General features: G+C 43.0%; 1 protein-coding gene across 2 annotated transcripts in view; it reads right to left on the bottom strand.

The window, feature by feature from the left end:
- zdhhc5b (zinc finger DHHC-type palmitoyltransferase 5b) overlaps positions 1 to 19,879 on the bottom strand; it is a 28,230-nt gene that overhangs the window by 4,750 nt on the left and 3,601 nt on the right. For both annotated transcript variants that reach the window (XM_060927313.1, XM_060927314.1), the window contains exons 2-11: positions 9,800 to 11,137; positions 9,592 to 9,713; positions 5,098 to 5,255; positions 4,838 to 5,010; positions 3,308 to 3,410; positions 3,110 to 3,201; positions 2,890 to 3,004; positions 2,143 to 2,251; positions 1,937 to 2,037; positions 428 to 1,182 (exon numbers count right to left, since the gene is read on the bottom strand). In XM_060927313.1, the coding sequence (XP_060783296.1) occupies positions 428 to 1,182; positions 1,937 to 2,037; positions 2,143 to 2,251; positions 2,890 to 3,004; positions 3,110 to 3,201; positions 3,308 to 3,410; positions 4,838 to 5,010; positions 5,098 to 5,255; positions 9,592 to 9,713; positions 9,800 to 9,936 (1,865 nt within the window). In that variant the 5' untranslated portion in view covers positions 9,937 to 11,137. The remainder of the gene's footprint in view (positions 1 to 427; positions 1,183 to 1,936; positions 2,038 to 2,142; positions 2,252 to 2,889; positions 3,005 to 3,109; positions 3,202 to 3,307; positions 3,411 to 4,837; positions 5,011 to 5,097; positions 5,256 to 9,591; positions 9,714 to 9,799; positions 11,138 to 19,879) is intronic.

Genomic DNA, 19,879 nt, shown 5'->3' with positions numbered 1-19,879 from the left:
CATCAGCACACATTTAGAGTGACACAAACAGAATGAACAAAGAGAGACAAACCTTAGCACAGAGACAGAGTCATCCTTAACGGTCACAAGGCAGGAGAAGTGAGGAAGAGACAGGAGAGGAAGATCGGAAAAGAGCAGGCAGATAAAAATAAAGGAGGAAAAGGGAACGGTGGGACAAGAACATCGCAGACACATGGGCAAATGAAAAAGAGGCAGCACAAGAGTGGAAATAATACGGTAGGTAGCAAGAAAGATATCACATTACTGACTGATCAGAGAGAGAGAGAGAGAGAGAGAGATTAACCCAAAAAACACAGAGCACCAAATCTCAGCAGGGACACAGAACTTTACCATCTTTAAAGGAGAGACAATGTGTGGGGAGGAGGGACAGAAAAATGGAACGGCGTTATCTGCGGGCGTTACTCACTTTGACGTGGAAGCCCCACCCCCTGTGTTATTTGGGCATTGCCGTAACTCTGCTCCACCTGCGTAGGATAATGATTTGCCCACAGGCATGCTTCCTGGGGCAGGGCCAGGAGGCGGTGAACCCAAAGAGCGAGCGCGAGGAGACAGGGGCGGAGCTCGGGAAGGGGGTGGGCTTGTGGGGCGCAGGAAAGGTCTGTTGGGGGAGGGTCTTAGGGGGGCAGGGCAGGCCTGGAGAGAACCCTCCCTCTGCTGAGCAGACAAGAACGGTGAGGTGTAACCCATGAGGGGTGGAGCTGCAGGAGTGGAACCGAGTGAGCGTGGGGGTGCCGGCCTGGGAGGGGACAGCTCAGGAGCAGCCGATTCAAACTCCGGACTCTCCGAGGGCGTCAGCAGACTGTCGTAGGACAGGCTGCCGTTGCGTGTCTGATTAGCCAAGCTTTTATAGCTGGTGGAGGTCGTGCCCTCAGACAGTAGTGGCCCCAGTGCATTGTGGGTTGCCTGAGCAGAGCGGATACTGGAGGAGCATGAAGCCACCGCTGAGTGTAGGAGTGTGTCAGTGAAGGAAGGATAAGACCGCCCTCCGAGAGTAGAGGGCCCACCCAGTCCCCCCGAGCCTGCTCTGCCTCCCTCCCCTCCCCCTCCTGGTCGCCACCCAGAAATAACCCGGCCTGAAAGGCTGGGCTCCGAGCGATAGCTGGCGTGACCGGTCGACAGGGGGACGGAGGGCGACTCGGTCACACTGTCCCCCCGATTCATCTGAGAGAAAGACACACAGAGGGAGACAGTGTATCAAACGCTCCACACAGCAGCAGTAACACGGGGGAGGTTTAAAGATGATGTGAAACAGAAGCAAACTCTCAACAGAGTCTCTCAACCATAACGGATTCTCACTCGTAATGGACGGAGCAATAGTATAAATAAGACATTAGCGTGAATAAGATGGACACAGTAGTCAAGATAGTGTTTTAATTGTGTGCGAGTAAAATTACAGATGCAAGCGATACATTTAAGTCACAAATAATGCCATGTGGAAAATATGGATGCAAGCCAATAAATTTCAATTAATTTAGTGGAAATGTGTGGAATTTGGACATTTTGGGTGAAGTATAAAATTGTCTGTTGTAGATCATCTGTCTCATGGAAGGGAACTTTGCTAATCAAAGCACAATTATAGCCAGTAAGCTGTAAGTGTAAAACTATAATGTTGTTTCACATCATGTTAACCAAAGGGGCAGGAGGAGAAAAGAAGAACATAACCCTTAAGACAGACTGAAACATATTCGTAGGAACTGGCACGGCATGACACAAATACAACCACAGAGCAACACAACACAACACAACACACACAGCTACAACATATGTGACTGTCTGATCATTAGAAGGTTAAAAACAGAGACATATTTGTGCACAATTATAAATATTACAAAAAGTGCAGACCATCCAGAGTGAAGAGTCTGTTCTTACCAGTGTGTGTGTGTGTGTGTGAGTTCACATCTGCACACTTTCTTACCTTGTGTGTAGAATGTGTGTGGTTTTTTCCTGGACTGCTATAGGCAGGCCGATATTTATATAATGCAGGTGTGGGTGGAGCTTCACTCAGGAGACTGCTCTCTGATTGGACGATGAGCGAAATAAATAATGTGCATAAAATTATACCAGACCTAATTCATAGATTTCATCTGATCCAGACTGTATGGGTGCGGTTAAAATACTGACCTTCGTTGTGTGTGTGAGGCAGCCCTTGGTATCTGTGCTCTGGTTTAGGAGGTGGGGGCGGTTCAATGTCTGTAGACTGACTTCCCATGGCCTCCAGGCTACTTTTGGACTACAACACACGCACAAACAACTTTATTCATGTGAAAAACTAAATGCTAATCAAGCTAACAAGACAACGATGAGGTGTGACACACTGTGGTAATATTAAATAGGTTATAAACACAATAAATCTATACTCGCTAGCCACGTACTCATGCACAACATTATCTAAGTTTACAATGAAAAAAACAAAAACAAACCCAAAGCAGCAGTTCTGCTATCAGAGCCAGCCTGGTTAAAGCGGACAGTAAAGCTATGGTAACTCAAATAACCACTCTTTACAACCATGGTGAGCAGAAAAGCAGCTCAGAACGCACAACACGTTAAACTTTGAGTTGGATGGACAACAACAGCAGAACGTTCCCATTCGGTTCTACTCTTTCCAGCCAAGAACAGGAATTTGAGTCTACAGTAGACCAAAGCTAGACAGCTAGAGACTGGAAACAGACCAAGCAAGGTTTTTCTAATCTTCAACTGTCCAGTTTCAGTAACTATAAAATGGAAACTAACAATAAAATGTCAAATAATAAAATAGATTTTAAAAAATGCAATGTGCTATTGACTAATATAAAAGACAGCACTGCAATACAGTTGTATAGATAACACCTGTGTTTGTGTTTACATGTGTCTGCGCGTGTAAATGTGTACCTGCTGGATCCCGTTGTCCAGAACTTTAGCAGCAAGCTGTGCTTCGGAAAGTTGAGGCCGCAGAAACGGAGGCTGAACCTGAAAAGACTGGCTCTGCCTCAACCTCCCTACATACCTGCGCACACATACACACACACACACACTCCTCAGGATCAGGATTACACTGGTAGGAGATAAAATAAAACAGATTTGTACACATTTATAAAATAAGTGTGCAAACCTTGGCGCTTGAGCGCTGCAGAGCACATGAGACACGTTTTTACAACATCCGTGTGTGAATGGGTTCACGCCCCCTCTGAACTTCCCTGTAACCTGAAAAGAGTGAAAGAAAAGGACAAAAAATGACTTTACAGGTTTCTACTACCAAACTATACATAATATTTATACTGCCTCAATCTTCACACATGTAAACACACACCTGTTCATTTGTTGTTCTTCCTCTGGCTACCAGTACAACATGGAAGCCTGTGAGTCCTGCGACTGGGACAAAAAACAGACCTGCGATACACATCACTGCCATACTGAAGACTGTGTTAAGGACGTATGATATTCATTAATTCCTTATCTTTACTGCTTATCCATTGCAGGTCACAGGTGAGAGAGGAACTGTGCAGGAAGTACATATACTATCTAAATGTGTGTATAGATTGTTTATGCAGCACTTTATATCATACACGATATAATTTCTCGCATTGTAGTTCAAGCAAATTGCCCAGAAGAGGATGGGTTCTCTTTCGAGTCTGTTTCCTCTCAAGCGTTTTTGAGTCCTTGTACAACTGGAATTTTTGTAGAGCTGCTTTGTGACAATGAAAAAGAAGAAGCCTTTATTTGGTCACATGTACATTCAAGCACAGCGAAATTCCTCCTCTGCATTTAACCCGTCTGAAGCAGTGAACACATTCATGCACACACAAGTGAGCAATGAGCACACACGCATACCCAGAGCAGTGGGCAGCTATGGTACAGTGCCCGGGGAGCAGTTGGGGTTTGGTGCCTTGTGCAAGAGCCTTGAACCCAAGGCTGCTTCTCTAAGCTTCAGACATTGTTAAAAGTGCTACACAAATAAAAGCAAACTGAACTGAACTAAGTGAAAATTCACAACAGCCAAACCCAGTGGAATACAGTACACAGTTACCCCTTTTCCACCAAATCAGTTCCAGGGCTGGTTCGGGGCCAGTGCTGGTGCTGGTTCACAACTCGTTCAACTTGCGAGCCAGCTGAGAACCAGTTTACTTTTCCATAGCTCGCGGTGCTAACGGAAGACACGTCATTACGTCGCTGTATACGTCAGTTATGTCGTTGTATACGTCATTACGTCGCTGTATACGTCAGTTACGTCGCTACGTTTGCATAAACCTTGGCGCGAATATTGAAGCAAAAACAACACGGAAGAAGCAGCAGCAGCAACAACAATAATAATAATGGATGACTTCGCGTTTGTACAGTTGCTGCTTCTCGTCGCTTAAAAATGGTGATCTTTTGCGGTCTTGTTATTGTTGTTGGTCTTAACAATTCCACCCCTCGCTGACGTAAGTGGTTCTTTCCTCTGGCCCAGCAGAGAGCTGGTGCTAGCCTGGAACCGGTTTTTCTGGCCCCAGAGCCAGTTCTTTGTCAGTGGAAACAGAAAACCCGGTTCCAAACTAAGCACTGGCCCCGAACCAGCCCTGGAACTGCTTTGGTGGAAAAGGGGCAAGTGTGAGTTCTTGGAACGTTTACTAAAAGGCAGGTTTCTGCTCCAAAACCCTTTTCAGGAACTTTTCCTTTATAGGAATCAGTGCTGATTTTATCTTTTGGTATGGTTTTAGTTCCTGCATCTGGCTAGCACGTGATTAAAACATGAGCATGGTTTAGCTCAGTGATATGGCAACTCAAAAGAAACCGGAGAACCTTCGTTCTACTGCCTCAGAGGCTGACCGAGACTCGCTGATGCCTTGTGTTAAAAGGATACGTAACTCCAGAATGCACTTCGTCCAGTTGTTCGGTGTGATAGAGGATGTACAGCAGGCTGAATCCAAACACGCCCATTATGTGTGTCGATAGAGATAAAAGGAACAGGAAGAAATAACGGTAGTTCCGCCTCCCGATGCAGTTATTCACCCATGGACAGTGATGGTCAAACTCCTAAAGTCCGAAGAGACAGAGATATTAAACAGATGATTTAACAGGGATACAACATGACACAGAAGAATGCAGTGAAAGTGTGCGCACCTCGACACAGTTGTCACACACAGAGCAGTGTGAGCATCGGGGAGGTCTGTAGAAGCGGCACGTGGAACACCATTTCATGCGCACCTGAATGCCCCTCACCTCCACAGTCTTATAAAGAGGAGCCCGGAAATCATCCTCCTTATCTTCATCTTCCTCCGCTGCAGAATACAAACAAACAAACAAACAAACAAACAAACAAACAAATAACCAGCTACTCGTGATTAAAATTGATGAATTAAAAGAAAAACTTGTGGGTATCTGGTGTGTGTGTGTGTGTGTGTGGTGGGGGGGATTTATTTTTTCTGGCATGGTTTCTATCCATCTGGAGGATGAAGCATCATGATGAAACATTTCTATCCTGATCGGAGTGTATTTCTAATATACGTTATTGTTTCTATAGCGACAACTACGCTACATGTAGACAGATTTTTTTTTTAAATATAGTGACGTTTTCTGGAAGTAAACACGGCTACAACTGAACTGAAATGTTTCTTGGATGTTCCACAAACCATAAACACACAAAATTAATAACATAAAATTTTATACATTTATTAATTTTATTAATTGAACAATTGTAATCGTTGGCAAACTGTTCTTGTACAAGAGAAACAAGAGTGCTCAGAGAGCACAATATCCCCCACTGGCAACTAGACCATAACTCTGGTAAAATGCGACTGAATTGAACGAAATTGCAATATGCTTATTAACGACATATAACAAAGAATCCTGCCAAGCTTCATGAAATTCCTCCAAAAATTGTGAGGGGAGTTGATTTCAGAAGGTGAGTACCCTTCCCAGGACGGACAGATGAACATCACCACAACATAATCCCCCTTTGGGAATTTCGACTAGCGGGGGATAAAAACTTTTTGCCAAATTACATGAAATTCCTCCAAAAATTGTGAGGGAAGTTGATTTCAGAAAGCAAGCACACCTTGATGAAATTGCCAAAGTCCAAGTTTGTTAATAATCGAGGGCATAACTGGGAAAATTTGCCCAAATTAAAGGAAATTTCAATAACTGTCATATAACAAAGTCTTTTACCAAATTTGGTTCAATTCCTCCACAAATTGTGAGAGGAGTTGATTTCAGAAGAACGTCCACCCTCATGAAATTGTCAGAGTACAAATTATTTAATCAAGGGTCAAAACTCTGGTAAAAATTTTCACAAACGAAATTAAATCGCAATATGCGTATTACCATCACAGAACAAGGCCTTTTGCCAAGCTTTGAGAAATTCGTCCAAAAACTGTGAGAAGAGTTGATGTCAGAAGGCAAACACACCTTCATGGAATTGTCAAAGTACAAGGATGTTAATCAAGGGCTGTAACTCTGGTAAAATGCGACCAAATTGAACAAAATAACAATATTTGTACTAATGACATACAACAATGCCTTTTACCAGGTTTCATGAAATTCCTCCAAAAACTGTGAGAGGAGTTTATTTCAGAAGGAAAACACACTCAAGAAATTGTCAAAGTATAATTTTGTTAATCAAGGGCTGTAACTCTGGTAAAATGTGACCGAATTGAACGAAATTACAATATATGTACCGTACTACTGACATATAACAAAGCTCCCAAAATTGTGAGAGGAGTCGATTTCAGAAGGTGAGCACCCTTCCTGGGACCGATGGGCATCGCCACGACATAATCCCCCTTCGGGCCTTTCAGCCAGAGGGGGATAATAAAAACTTAAACAATGGATAATTTTCCAACAAGAGCACACCCCCAAGTGTTCTACCCTTTACTTAAGGCCCTGGTCATGCTTTTGGTCCCAATCACATTGCACAAGGTGTAAAATTGAAACATCTTTGTATGTACCCAGTACTATACTTTTTGATTTCCTAATACCCTAAAGTTAACAAGTCACATGGAGTGCGATCTCAACGGGACCTAGTGCACATTATCCAGGCATCTGAATGAAGCAACAAGAAGGCTCTTCTGTTTCAAATAAGAAGGTGGTGTAAACTCGAGGTTTCTAAAATTCACTTTACCTCGGCTTGTCAGTGATCGAAGCAAGGAAAATAAACACACTTTCTTTGTGGCAAAACTTGAAAATTTCAGCAGAATCAGAACACCGCTTACAGAGGCGACTGAAATTCCGTATGTGACATAAATGTTTACGGAAAATAGTCGAATGAACTTTGGCCAAATGGCACATCTTAAAATTCTCAGTGTTTCAGAAGTCTGTGTATATTACACCTATACATGTTCGACTCTGCCTTCTGAGAGAGTGTTTTGAATGACTCCAGTTGTTACCTGTTGGGACACAGCAGCCTACTAGAAATAACTTAAAGCTGTTTACGGAAAATGTTACATACGGAACCATGGGTTTGCATTGCATCTGGTGAGACTGACATTCACAACATACAGCTTGAATCTTACTAAACATTTCAGCTATCAGCTGTTAGTAGTCCATTCAACCAACAAGAAATTTAGAGGCCATGCCAAACAGGTAAACACTATTAACAGTTCCTATCTGATCCTATATCTGCACACAACACGGCATACGGCCAAATGGGAGGCTTTTGGTGACTGTGGTCACCTGGACATAATGTGACCTAAAATATCATCAGATTTTCACACAAGTCCTAAAAGTAGATAAAGAGAACCCAGTTAAACAAATAAGACAAAAATATTATACTTGGTCATTTATTTATTGAGGAAAATGATCCAATATTACATATCTGTGAGTAGCAAAAGTATGTGAACCTCTAGGATTAGCAGTTAATTTGAAGGTGAAATTAGAGTCAGGTGTTTTCAATCAATGGGATGACAATCAGGTGTGAGTGGGCACCCTGTTTTATTTAAAGAACAGGGATCTATCAAAGTCTGAGCTTCACAACACATGTTTGTGGAAGTGTATCATGGCACAAACAAAGGAGATTTCTGAGGACTTCAGAAAAAGCATTGCTGATGCTCATCAGGCTGGAAAAGGTTACAAAACCATCTCTAAAGAGTTTGGACTCCACCAATCCACAGTCAAACAGATTGTGTACAAATGGAGGAGATTCAAGACCATTGTTACCCTCCCCAGGAGTGGTCGACCAACAAAGACCACTCCAAAAGCAAGGCGTGTAATAGTTGTCGAGGTCACAAACGACCCCAGGGTAACTTCTAAGCAACTGAAGGCCTCTCTCACATTGGCTAATGTTAATGTTCTTGAGTCCACCATCAGGAGAACACTGAACAACAATGGTGTGCATGGCAGGGTTGCAAGGAGAAAGCCACTGCTCTCCAAAAAGAACACTGCTGCTCGTCTACAGTTTGCTATAGATCACGTGGACAAGCCAGAAGGCTACTGGAAAAATGTTTTGTGGACGGATAAGACCAAAATAGAACTTTTTGGTTTAAATGAGAAGCGTTATGTTTGGAGAAAGGAAAACACTGCATTCCAGCATAAGAACCTTATCCCATCTGTGAAACATGGTGGTGGTAGTATCATGGTTTGGGCCTGTTTTGCTGCATCTGGGCCAGGACGGCTTGCCATCATTGATGGAACAATCTCATCTCATCTCATTATCTCTAGCCGCTTTATCCTTCTACAGGGTCGCAGGCAAGCTGGAGCCTATCCCAGCTGACTACGGGCGAAAGGCGGGGTACACCCTGGACAAGTCGCCAGGTCATCACAGGGCTGATGGAACAATGAATTCTGAATTATACCAGTGAATTCTAAAGGAAAATGTCAGGACATCTGTCTAGGAACTGAATCTCAAGAGAAGGTGGGTCATGCAGCAAGACAACGACCCTAAGCACACAAGTTGTTCTATCAAAGAATGATTAAAGAAGAATAAAGTTAATGTTTTGGAATGGCCAAGTCAAAGTCCTGACCTTAATCCAACTGAAATGTTGTGGAAGGTTCTGAAGCGAGCAGTTCATGTGAGGAAACCCACCAACATCCCAGAGTTGAAGCTGTTCTGTACGGAGGAACGGGCTAAAATTCCTCCAAGCCGGTGTGCAGGACTGATCAACAGTTACTGCAAACGTTTAGTTGCAGTTATTGCTGCACAAGGGGGTCACACCAGATACTGAAAGCGAAGCTTCACATACTTTTGCCACTCACAGATCTGTAATATTAGATAATTTTTCTCAATAAATAAATGACCAAGTGTAATATTTGTGTCTCATTTGTTTAACTGGGTTCTCTTTATCTACTTTTAGGACTTGTGTGAAAATCTGATGATGTTTTAGGTCATATTTATGCAGAAATATAGAAAATCCTAAAGGGTTCACAAACTTCCAAGCACCACTGTAGATCAGAAAAATATCATGATGCTACCCAGACTAGTCCTATATGAACACTATTAGGACATGCTGTGCTTTTGGTGATAAATATCTAACATTATCTAATAGGAGCTTAGACATGACATTTTTTGGAATTGGACCAATGGTGTGACCAGGGCCTTAACACTTAACACTGACTATACACCAGAATTTCAGACCATCCTGGTCTACGAATTTCACTCTTGATCACACAAACATGAGTTTGTACCTCTGGGGAAGATGCCTGGGTCCATAAACGTAGCCATGCAAAAGTTGGCCAGGGTGAAGAGGAAGACCACGACGTTGTAGACCGGAATGGAAGAAGAGAAACGCTCAGCCAGCCAAGGACAACTACAATCACAGAGCAAGGCAAATCATACTTTTCCTGCAGATTAAAGTCATACAGAGACAGACAAATGTAAAAGTCAGAGACTTACGTGAAGCACAGGAAAAGCGTCGTAGCCCCAACGAGGAAGGTTGTCGCCGCAGATACAGGCACATAGCGACTGGGACGAAAGCGCCGCGAAGGGGAGGGGTCTCCGAGAGCCCCACCCACACTGAGACCCGCAGGCATTGGGGAGAAAACAGAAAGCTAAAAGCGGATGGGAGGGCTCAGAAAACAAGCGTATGTTGTCTGCTGCGTGCTGAGCTACAGGAGGAAAGTACTGTCATTGTAAAAGTAACTTTTATAGTAACTTCTGGTGGAAAATAATAAAAAAAACCCAACAATAATAATTATAATAATAAAATGCACATTATAAATTATACATCGAAATGTAAAATGTAAAAATAGCCTCAAAATTCAAGGTGCACATATCCAAAACAATTTCATGAACACTCTGATGAACACAGTGCAGGTGCTTATGTGTACTTATACATAAAAATATTTATACAATTCATGATCTAACTAAACCGTGATAAAATAGATCTATAGTTTCATCAAAAAAATAGACATTCATATGGCTTGAATGTGACACGATTTGGCAGGAAGAGAAAAAAACCCAAACAAAACAAGTGAAAGCTCTTTTAGTGCAAATCGCTTCTAAGCCCTGTGTTTCAGCAATCAGAGACGCTGAGGAGAAACAGCAGCAAACAAAGCAGTCACTCATGCAGGAAGCCCAGTTAATTGACCTACAGTACTCTTTCTCAAGAACAAGGCGTACGTTTCAAAGTACACAAGTGATGAGTGAATGCGAATGCATGAGTCAAACATGAGGCAGCCCAAAAGAAAAACCCGAAAAGGAACAATGGAAGGGTGCGTGGAAATAATGAGTCAAACAGAAAAAGGAAACAATGGAATGAAAAATTCTGCCACAGTCTCTGCAGGAGCCCTGGTGCCCGCTGGGATGGTCCGTCTAATAAAAGATCGTAATTATGAAGATGAAGAACAAAAATGGCGCTCTTGCGGTCTTCTGGCCTAAATGACAGCTCATACTTCTGAACTTAACTCGTCCCAGGAGGAAAAAACTGGTCTTTTCTGGAGAAATATTGTGAACGCTCGAGCACTTTAGTATCCATATGAAGATGGCAAGGTCCAGAGTCCTTCAGAGGGTTGTATGGACACACACGGCTCCCTCGCCTGTGTGTGTTTCCACCGGGGCGAGTGCATCCGTCACGGCGCCCACGTGAGTCCAAAAGCATTTTGGCTCCGTTTTGCAACCCATCAGGCCCCTCTTTGTTTTACAGGAAACAAAAATGAATGGAGTTTATGAGCATTTCCGGAATGGCATCTTTTTCCCCCCTCTCTTGTCCTGCAAGCAGGTCGCAGGTTCAACCTATAAGAAGGAGAGAAAATGACACATTATTTCAATGATCATAAGTAAGGAATAAGGGCCCGATCCCACAACACCAATAACGATACCTATAACTATGACTATAACTCCACCTCTGCCTGAATTTACATCCAGGCAGTCTGGAGCAGAAACACCACAACTATAATCCCGACTCTAATATCACTTGGTCTTGACACTCAGGGAAATAAATGCATGCAACTTAGGAATAGTCATGGAAGTTTTTTCCAAGTAGTAGCACATTATTCCGGGTCATACTGTACAGCTTGGACTTCAAAACAACCCATGTACACACTCCGGTGGTTGATAAAATACAGATAGATCACGGACTACGTAAATATAATAAAAAAAGATACAAAATACGGAGTGGTTACGGATTTTAATACGGATGCTAATAATTTATGGACTGGTCATGGATGTTTCAGTATATTACAGATTGGTTACCGATTTTATACAGATAATGCATCACGGATAAAAAATTAAGAAGTCAAAAACAATTAAATGCTTGGACTGCCGAAGTTCTCATTCTCATCTCATTATCTCTAGCCGCTTTATCTTGTTCTACAGGGTCGCAGGCAAGCTGGAGCCTATCCCAGCTGACTACGGGTGAAAGGCGGGGTACACCCTGGACAAGTCGCCAGGTCATCACAGGGCTGACACATAGACACAGACAACCATTCACACTCATATTCACACCTACGGTCAATTTAGAGTCACCAGTTAACTTAACCTGCATGCCTTTGGACTGTGGGGGAAACCGGAGCACCCGGAGGAAACCCACGCGGACAACATGCAAACTCCACACAGAAAGGCCCTCGCCGGCCACGGGGCTCGAACCCGGACCTTCTTGCTGTGAGGCGACTAGGGATGGCGAAAACTAAAAAAAATCTTGACCGACCACCAAACCTCATTAGCCGGTTAAAGTTGGTTAACCTATGAGTTTAAACAGGGATGCAAACGGCGCGCCTTTTGGCGGATGCCGCCTTTTTCATGGCTGAATCGTGCAGATCCGATTTTTTTTTTAGGGGGGGCGTTGGAGTGATGAAATTATTCAGACACTCCAACATCCCCCCCCCCAAAAAAAAGAAAAAAATCGGATCTGCACGATTCAGCCGTGAAAAAGTCGGCATCTGCGCCTTTAGTTTGTGTGGAGAGATATGATCTGCAATAACATGCATTGTTGGCTACAGACCGAAACATACTTTCAGACTGCACTGGCCAAGGCAGGACTAAACTCGATGTGCCTTCTAATAATAATAATAATAAAATAAAAAAAAAACAGTAATTTGTAAGCTAAAAAGCCTGTGTCTACACTTTTTTCTTTCACCGCGTGGCAGCTGTCTTCACCTGGGGCAGGAGGGCGGGACATGACTGAATGGGTGTTTCTGATTTGTCAGCTGTCATCCTTACACCGCATGGCATGCCCCAAGCGTTTACAACACAGAATTCCAGGTTCTCCGCTCCAAAATCGTCAGCTTCAAAACGATTTTTTTTTTTAACCGACAACCAAAAAAAAAAATTAACCGGTTGACGTTGATTTGGTCAACCACCGGTCAAACGGTCATCGGTTAACATCCCTAGAGGCGACAGCGCTAACCACTACACCACCGTGCCGCCCCTGCCGAAGCTCATAATTAAAATATCTTACCTGCACTTACATGTTTACTTTATTCATTTGCTATTGATATTCCACAGAAAAGCACATATCCATGAATAAAAGAGCAGTGCTTTGCATTATGTTTTTATTTTTTGTGAATCCGTATTCCGTAATTTCATGATGCAACAAGGATGTACAAAGATACCCGGGGAAAAATAGCACATGCTCAGACAGCGTCACATGTAAACAATTACCTGATCGGTCAGGTGTTTTATCGGCTCAGGTCCAGGCCTGGAAAAATGGCTCCAGAAGCAACCTCACTGGTATAGATAAACCCAGACCTGGGCTATAGGGATCGTTATCGGCCTGGTGTGAGCACCAAGCACATAACCTGCAGGGGACCGATTTATTTATAGATATCGTTATAGTGGGACTGGGCCTTAAAGGCCAACTAAGATGACAATTATCCTACCCGTTTTTCTTATTTTAAACAAACAAATAGTTGTTTTCAACCACATAAGAGCCCATTTTCTGACTGTTTACGATAGTAAACGATTTTAGTTAGCCAATTACTTTCGCATAACCTATTTTACACGCTATCGCTGTTCAGTTGATGGTCAGAAATGTTCGTAAGCTCCCGACAGGTGATGTCACTCACAGTGCGAGGCCATATTTGAGAGAAGAGAGAACAGTGAGGATCATTTGCGTCTGTATTTTTTAAGATTATTTGAGGTAATGGTTGGATCCACGTGTTGTGCGGGAGTGTAGTGTAGAATATCCCAGCCAGGTTAAAGGTTTTTTTCTTTTACGTTCGTTAATTCAGGGGTGCCACCACTTCGCTCTTGACTCGTTCATAAAAACCTTCCTCATCAAGACGTCACCAGGCTAGCCTACCGTAATTACCATGGTAGACAGTCCAACCCCTGTGGCAATGCAAAAAGAGGGTAAACAAACATTACCCTATCCTCAGTGTTTGTTTACCCTCTTTCTGCGTTGCCGCGTGGGTTGGACTGTCTACCACGGTAATTATGGTAGGCTAGCCTGGTGACGTCTTGATGAAGTTTTTTATGAACGAGTCGAGAGCGTAGTGGTAGGAAGTGGTGGCACCCCTGATTTAACAAGCGTAAAAGAAAAAAGAAAACTTAAATAACTTAACTTTAACCTGGCTGGGATATTCTACGCTACACTCCCGCACAACACCTGGATCCAACCATTACCTCAAATAATCTTAAAAAATACAGACACAAATGATCCTCGCTGTTCTCTCTTCTCTCAAATATGGCCGTGTACTGTAAGTGACATCACACTTTACGGAAACCATTCGGAAAGCAGCTCGGGTGTTTCCGGCAATATTTCCGCCATTTTCCGTACAAGTGTGAAATAACGCATAGTTTCAGCCTCGTTTTACAGGTAAAGAGTTCGGATTTGTCCATAAGTCAGGGTTGCAGCTTGTTAATACACTATTTCAGAAGTACAGTGAACCCCCCCGACACTGTCACCTTCATGGATATTTAAAAGACAGTGTGAAGCAGTGTGATGTTATCGGATAACAATCCATGACCGGCTGTTGTGATGCTTTTTGCAACGAAATTGTTACTGCCTGGAAGTTGATTATTTTTCTATAACAGCATGTTGTATTCCTCTTATGCCCCTTTTCCACCAAAGCAGTTCCAGGGCTGGTTCGGGGCCAGTGCTTAGTTTGGAACCAGGTTTTCTGTTTCCACTGACAAAGAACTGGCTCTGGGGCCAGAAAAAACGGTTCCAGGCTAGCACCAACTCTTTGCTGGGCCAGAGGAAAGAACCGCTTACGTCAGCGGGGGGGGGGGGGGGGGGTTGTTAAGACCAACAATAGCAAGACCGCGAAAGGTCGCCATTTTTAAGCGACGAGAAGCAGCAGCTGTACAAACGCGAAGTCATCCATTATTATTGTTGCTGTTGTTGCTGCTTCTTCTTCTCCGTGTTGTTGTTGCTTCAATGTTCGCGCCAAGGTTTATGCAAACGCAGCAACGTAACTGACGTATACAGTGACATAACTGACGTATACAGCGACGTAATGACGTGGCTCCCCTTAGCACCCCGAGCTATGGAAAAGCAAACTGGTTCTCAGCTGACTCGCAAGTTGAACAAGTTGTGAACCAGCACCAGCACTGGCCCCGAACCAGCCCTGGAACTGATTTGGTGGAAAAGGGGTATTAGACATTTGGCAGTAATTACAGCCTTTTTTCTCTCTCTCATAAAATTAACAAGACAAAAAAACAAACACGTCGTAATGTTACTGAAAAACCAAAAAAGTGCAAACTCCCCTGTCCCATAGATGAAAAACTACTAACTAGAGGAAGCCATGGTCTAATGGATAAAGCAGCAGCTTTGGAACCAAAAGGTTGCTGGTTTGATTCTCTGGACCAGCAGGAATGGCTGAAGTGCCCTTGAGCAAGGCAGCTAACCCCTAACTGCTCCCCAAGCTGCTCTGGGTATGTTGTACATTGCTCTGGATAAGAGCGTCTGCTAAATGCCTGTAACGTATTGTAATTAATGTACTAACTTCCAAAGTGCTGACACTGGAGGCTCCTTCCATAAATGTGAAATACATATCTCCTTATAGAAAATGTCACCTTATCAACAATCATTAGTCTTTAATAGTTTATTTAGTATGTAGTCGATCGCCGTAAAACTTCCTGTGAATGTGTTGTTGCTATATTTAAAAATATTACTTGATTTGCAGACTCAATACTCAGAGCTGCTTTAATAGAACATTAATCAACACTTAAATTTAACAGCACTGTGGTATCATAATAAAAAAAAAAAAACCCGTTTTTGATTTTGTGCTGAAACTTGGTCGGAAGAATTTCGCAACGAATGTGAGAAAGAAAGACACAGCCCTGGCATATACGGTATATGTGTGTGTGTGTGTGTGTGTGCGTGTGTGTACATAACATGTTGAAACCTGATCACATGACTTCTTCCTCCCGTCACATTTGACTCAACAGACAAAGGGTGTGACCACGACACCCTGTCTATTTTAATTTAATTTATCTCAATGCAGTGATGCAAACATGTATCGCATTCCAACTGAGCTTGTATAGAGTCGTCACTAAAAGATGTCACACTTTTTCATGCTGTTGAAGAAATATAGGGGAATGTGTCCCATACCAGGAAAACATACCATACTCGCGTATACAGTTATACGACGAACATCCTCAAACAACAGACCCGCAATTAAACGGTGACGCTCTGCTCGTGTCATCAATTAAGGTCATGCAGAAAACAGGGTCGCATAATGAGAAACACCATCAATTAATATGTTTCGTTTACATTTCACCACTCACCTCTGGGGAGCTCTAGCTGTCCCCTGAGTTCTGCATAATCCTATAGAAGCCATCTTCCTATAAAGGACTTTCACTGATGTCACAAATTTTTGTTTTTCACACAGTGTCCGCCATATTCCCAGGCAAACAAAGAAACAGCTGCGACAATTAATAATGAAAATCGAGATGACTGCAGTCAGTACACTCTCTCAAACTATTAAAAATTTATATTATACCAGCAGATCACGTTACATCCAAAAGCTGAAACATGCAGGCATCACCACAGAGCCATATAATTTACCCACAAATGTGTTTAAAGGCCTAGAGAAATGTACCCCCTTCCTCCTTGGATAATAATAGTACAAGTCCCGACAGTGAAAACCTATAACAAAAATCCACATCGTAAATGTCGGGAACATTCAGAATTTGTTGAGTTTAAATTTCCCGCCAAGGGAATCCCGGTACCAACGTCGCCATTATTAGCTGGCTTTCACATGACGTCACGAGTGTAAGTGGTTTTACTGGCGGTTTTTCCACTGATGTCCACACAGTGTAGCTTCTGTCCGACTTTCTGCTAGATTACATACATTTTGACGGAAACTTGCGACAGAACACGACGTAGAAAGAGAGACAAATGGTTAAACGACACTCTATGACTGTTATGGAGAAGAAGGGGGAGAGGGGAAAAAAAAAGGGAAAGTGCCTGAAAAGCGATGTATCGTTGCCGGGTGCAGCAACAGAAATGCCGAGGGAGTGGCCCTGTTCCTCTTCCCGAAAGATAAAGGTAATCACTAATTAGTCAAGACTTTGCTACAATTAACTGCAAAGCATTTTGTTTCCAACATATTGTAATACTGTATTACTAACTTGAGGAATGCATCTTCAACTTCCAGTCATCCAAACCCCTTAAGGTGCAAAGGTGAGCTCGTGCCGGGGCGAATAACATCCCGAGGCACGGTCCTACTGGGCTGTGCCCATGCTGGTTCATAGGGGATCGTGTAGAGGGGGGTGCCTGCAAAATTTGGCTTCGGTGGGACCACCGGTGGCTGAGTTATGAGCATTTAAAGGCCGGCTGAAGCCGTGGATCAAATCAAAACTTAAGGTTCATCATTGTCACTGTCCCCGCTTTCATCGGACAATTCTGGCTCGAATCAGTACGGTTCGATACCTCTCTCTGCTTCCCTATCGCTGGGCACTTCTTCCTCTGTCAGAACATTGTCATCAACTTGAACTGACGAAAAACTACTAAAAGTTTCTCCCTCACTAAATTCCTGCTCACTTTGGTCGCTCATGATGTTGTTCATGGCCGACACACACCAGTGACGTCACGCGGCTCCCGTCTGCTACTTCCGGGTGGTTCTAAAAGGGCTAAATTTACTCGGCTTTTGTCTGCGAATATATCCGCTACTGTGCGGTTTAGAGAACAGTGGCCTCTGTCCAGGGACTCAATAAACCTCGCCGAATTTAACTGCTATTCTGTTTTAGTGCAAAAAAAAAAGCATTTCTCTAGGCCTTTAATTACCGTATTTTTGGGACTATAAGGCGCACTTAAAATCCTTAAATTTTCTCAAAAATTCACAGTGCACCTTATAATCCAGCGCGCCTTATGTATGATTACTTGTTGTGCTTACTGACCGATTTTATGTGGTACAATGCGCTCAAAAATTTGTCGAAATGTGTAAGTACGACTTTGGTAAGCAACGAAGCCGCTCCGCTCAATGGATATTCGGAGCATTACGGTACGATGTGTCACTACCTGATTGGCCCCATAACAGGACCCCTGAGCAGTCTACAAGACTGCCTGACTGTAATGTCTAAACTAGAACTGCATTCGTGTAAGGCAGCCCGGGCCCGGAGTACAAGCTAGCAACAATAAACCAATCAGAGAACAGTATTTAGTACGCTTACCCCCGCCACTTTTTATACGTAATACGTACTGTGCTTCAACATTATATTACAGTACATTTGTGTGTACGTAAAAGGACCCCCAAAATGGCACCTGTTAAGAGGCATGCTTACGAAGCGGGTTTCAAGCGGGTTGGAAGAGGAACGAATCAATAAGTGAGTGTATTTTTCTGTACCGGTATTTGTTGTTACAACTGAGTGGAATAAAGTTTGATTTACCGGACTGTGTTGTTTTGCTTAATGCGCCTTACAATCCAGTGCGCCTTATGTGTGAACAGACACGTTAATTCACAGTGCGCCATATAATCTGATGCGCCTTATCGCCTGAAAAATACGCTTTTTATTCTGCACACTGCCCTCTCGCTCTCTGTGTGTGCATGCTTGTTCACCGCTTCAGATGGGTTAAATGCAGAGGAGGAACTTTGCTGTGCTTGAGTTTATATGTGACAAAAAAAAGGCTTCTTCTTCTTCTTAATTCACCCACAAATGTATTTATTCCACTTGAAAAGTGTTCAGCAAACTAGCTACCAGATTTAGGACTTGGGACTTCTAAATACACAGAGACGTTAAAGGCAGACAGAAGTACAGATATTTCGAGGCAGGTTTTGTGCCGGAATATTATGGGAAATTCCCAATAAAGAAAAATACCTTATTATGACAAAGGGAAGCTCAAACGTGGACTTCTAATAGTAATAAACAAGTCAGGGCCGAGATCTAGCATATTTTATGGTGTTTAGTCTCGTCTATGTGATCAGTACATAACAAACATGCTGCTAGTCTTGCCAAGCATTCAGTCTAATAAAATATATCGCACCCAAAGCCCACATCCAGATCTACATTTTAACGTTACACAGAGCTTTCACACTAACCTGATATAAAATGTTCTCCACACACACGGGAATGTTTTTCTTCCTGTTTAATTGCAGCTCACCATTTTTCTCATCGTTCTGGGTTCTCCGGGAAGCGGTGAAAAGTTAAACCAGACTTATCTCCACATCTGTTATTACATCCAAAAGCACTACAGGTCCCTGGCATTGTTCTTTTAGATGGAACTTCTACAAGTTTATCTCTAGATGTTTACTGAACTGGGCTTACAATCACTCGCGTACACTTGCGTCGGCCACTGGCAAACACAAAGCTCGCCCGGCAACATAGCCACGTAAACAAATCCGCAGTTGCGATGACATCACGTGAAAGTCCTCTATTAGTGGGTTTTTAGATGTGTGTTGTAGCAGCGGTCGCACAGATTTCCGTGCTCTAGCCAACGCTTCCCTATCACGCAACAGCTACCAAGCAGGAAGGATAAAGCATAGCGTGCTTCCTCTGAAAGCACATTTTTCCGAACTGCAACTTCACAAGGTAGCATTACACACTCTGACGAAAGCGCTGTCTGCCCTCTTCTGCATACATGGGCTCATAAATGTACATGATTGGCTATGAAGCCATTATCATTCTCAACTCATGGCCAAATAATTACTTTTTAATGGTGCCCGATTTGTCCTTGTGACTGAAAAATCAGGCTGAAAATCAGACACAGCGTAAAGGCATTTTTAATCATTCATGACCAATTTAGTTGTTTATTTCTGTTTGGCACCCTGTTCTCATCAATGTGTCATGTGCTAATACGAGTTCCACATCCGTGTCTAAAAACCTGCTATACCTGATACACTCGTATTAACGCATGTTCCAGTGTACAAAGCAACATACCAGGCTATGTGTGGAAAATAGATAGAAGCAGAATGAGCTACAGAGTAGGATTATTTGATAAAAGTAATTACAGTGTGTAAGCACATGCCTTTCCACTAACAGATAATGAAAGTGAAATGATGTGTTTCATTTTGATACTGAGGATGTCATGTATGGTGTTGCCAGCTTGGAGACTTTTCTAGCTAGATTTGGTGCTTTTTTAGACCCCTTTAG

This window comes from Neoarius graeffei, chromosome 8, assembly GCF_027579695.1.
Source record: "Neoarius graeffei isolate fNeoGra1 chromosome 8, fNeoGra1.pri, whole genome shotgun sequence".
In the NCBI taxonomy this organism is placed as follows: domain Eukaryota; kingdom Metazoa; phylum Chordata; class Actinopteri; order Siluriformes; family Ariidae; genus Neoarius; species Neoarius graeffei.
This window is presented reverse-complemented; position numbering and strand designations above follow the sequence as displayed.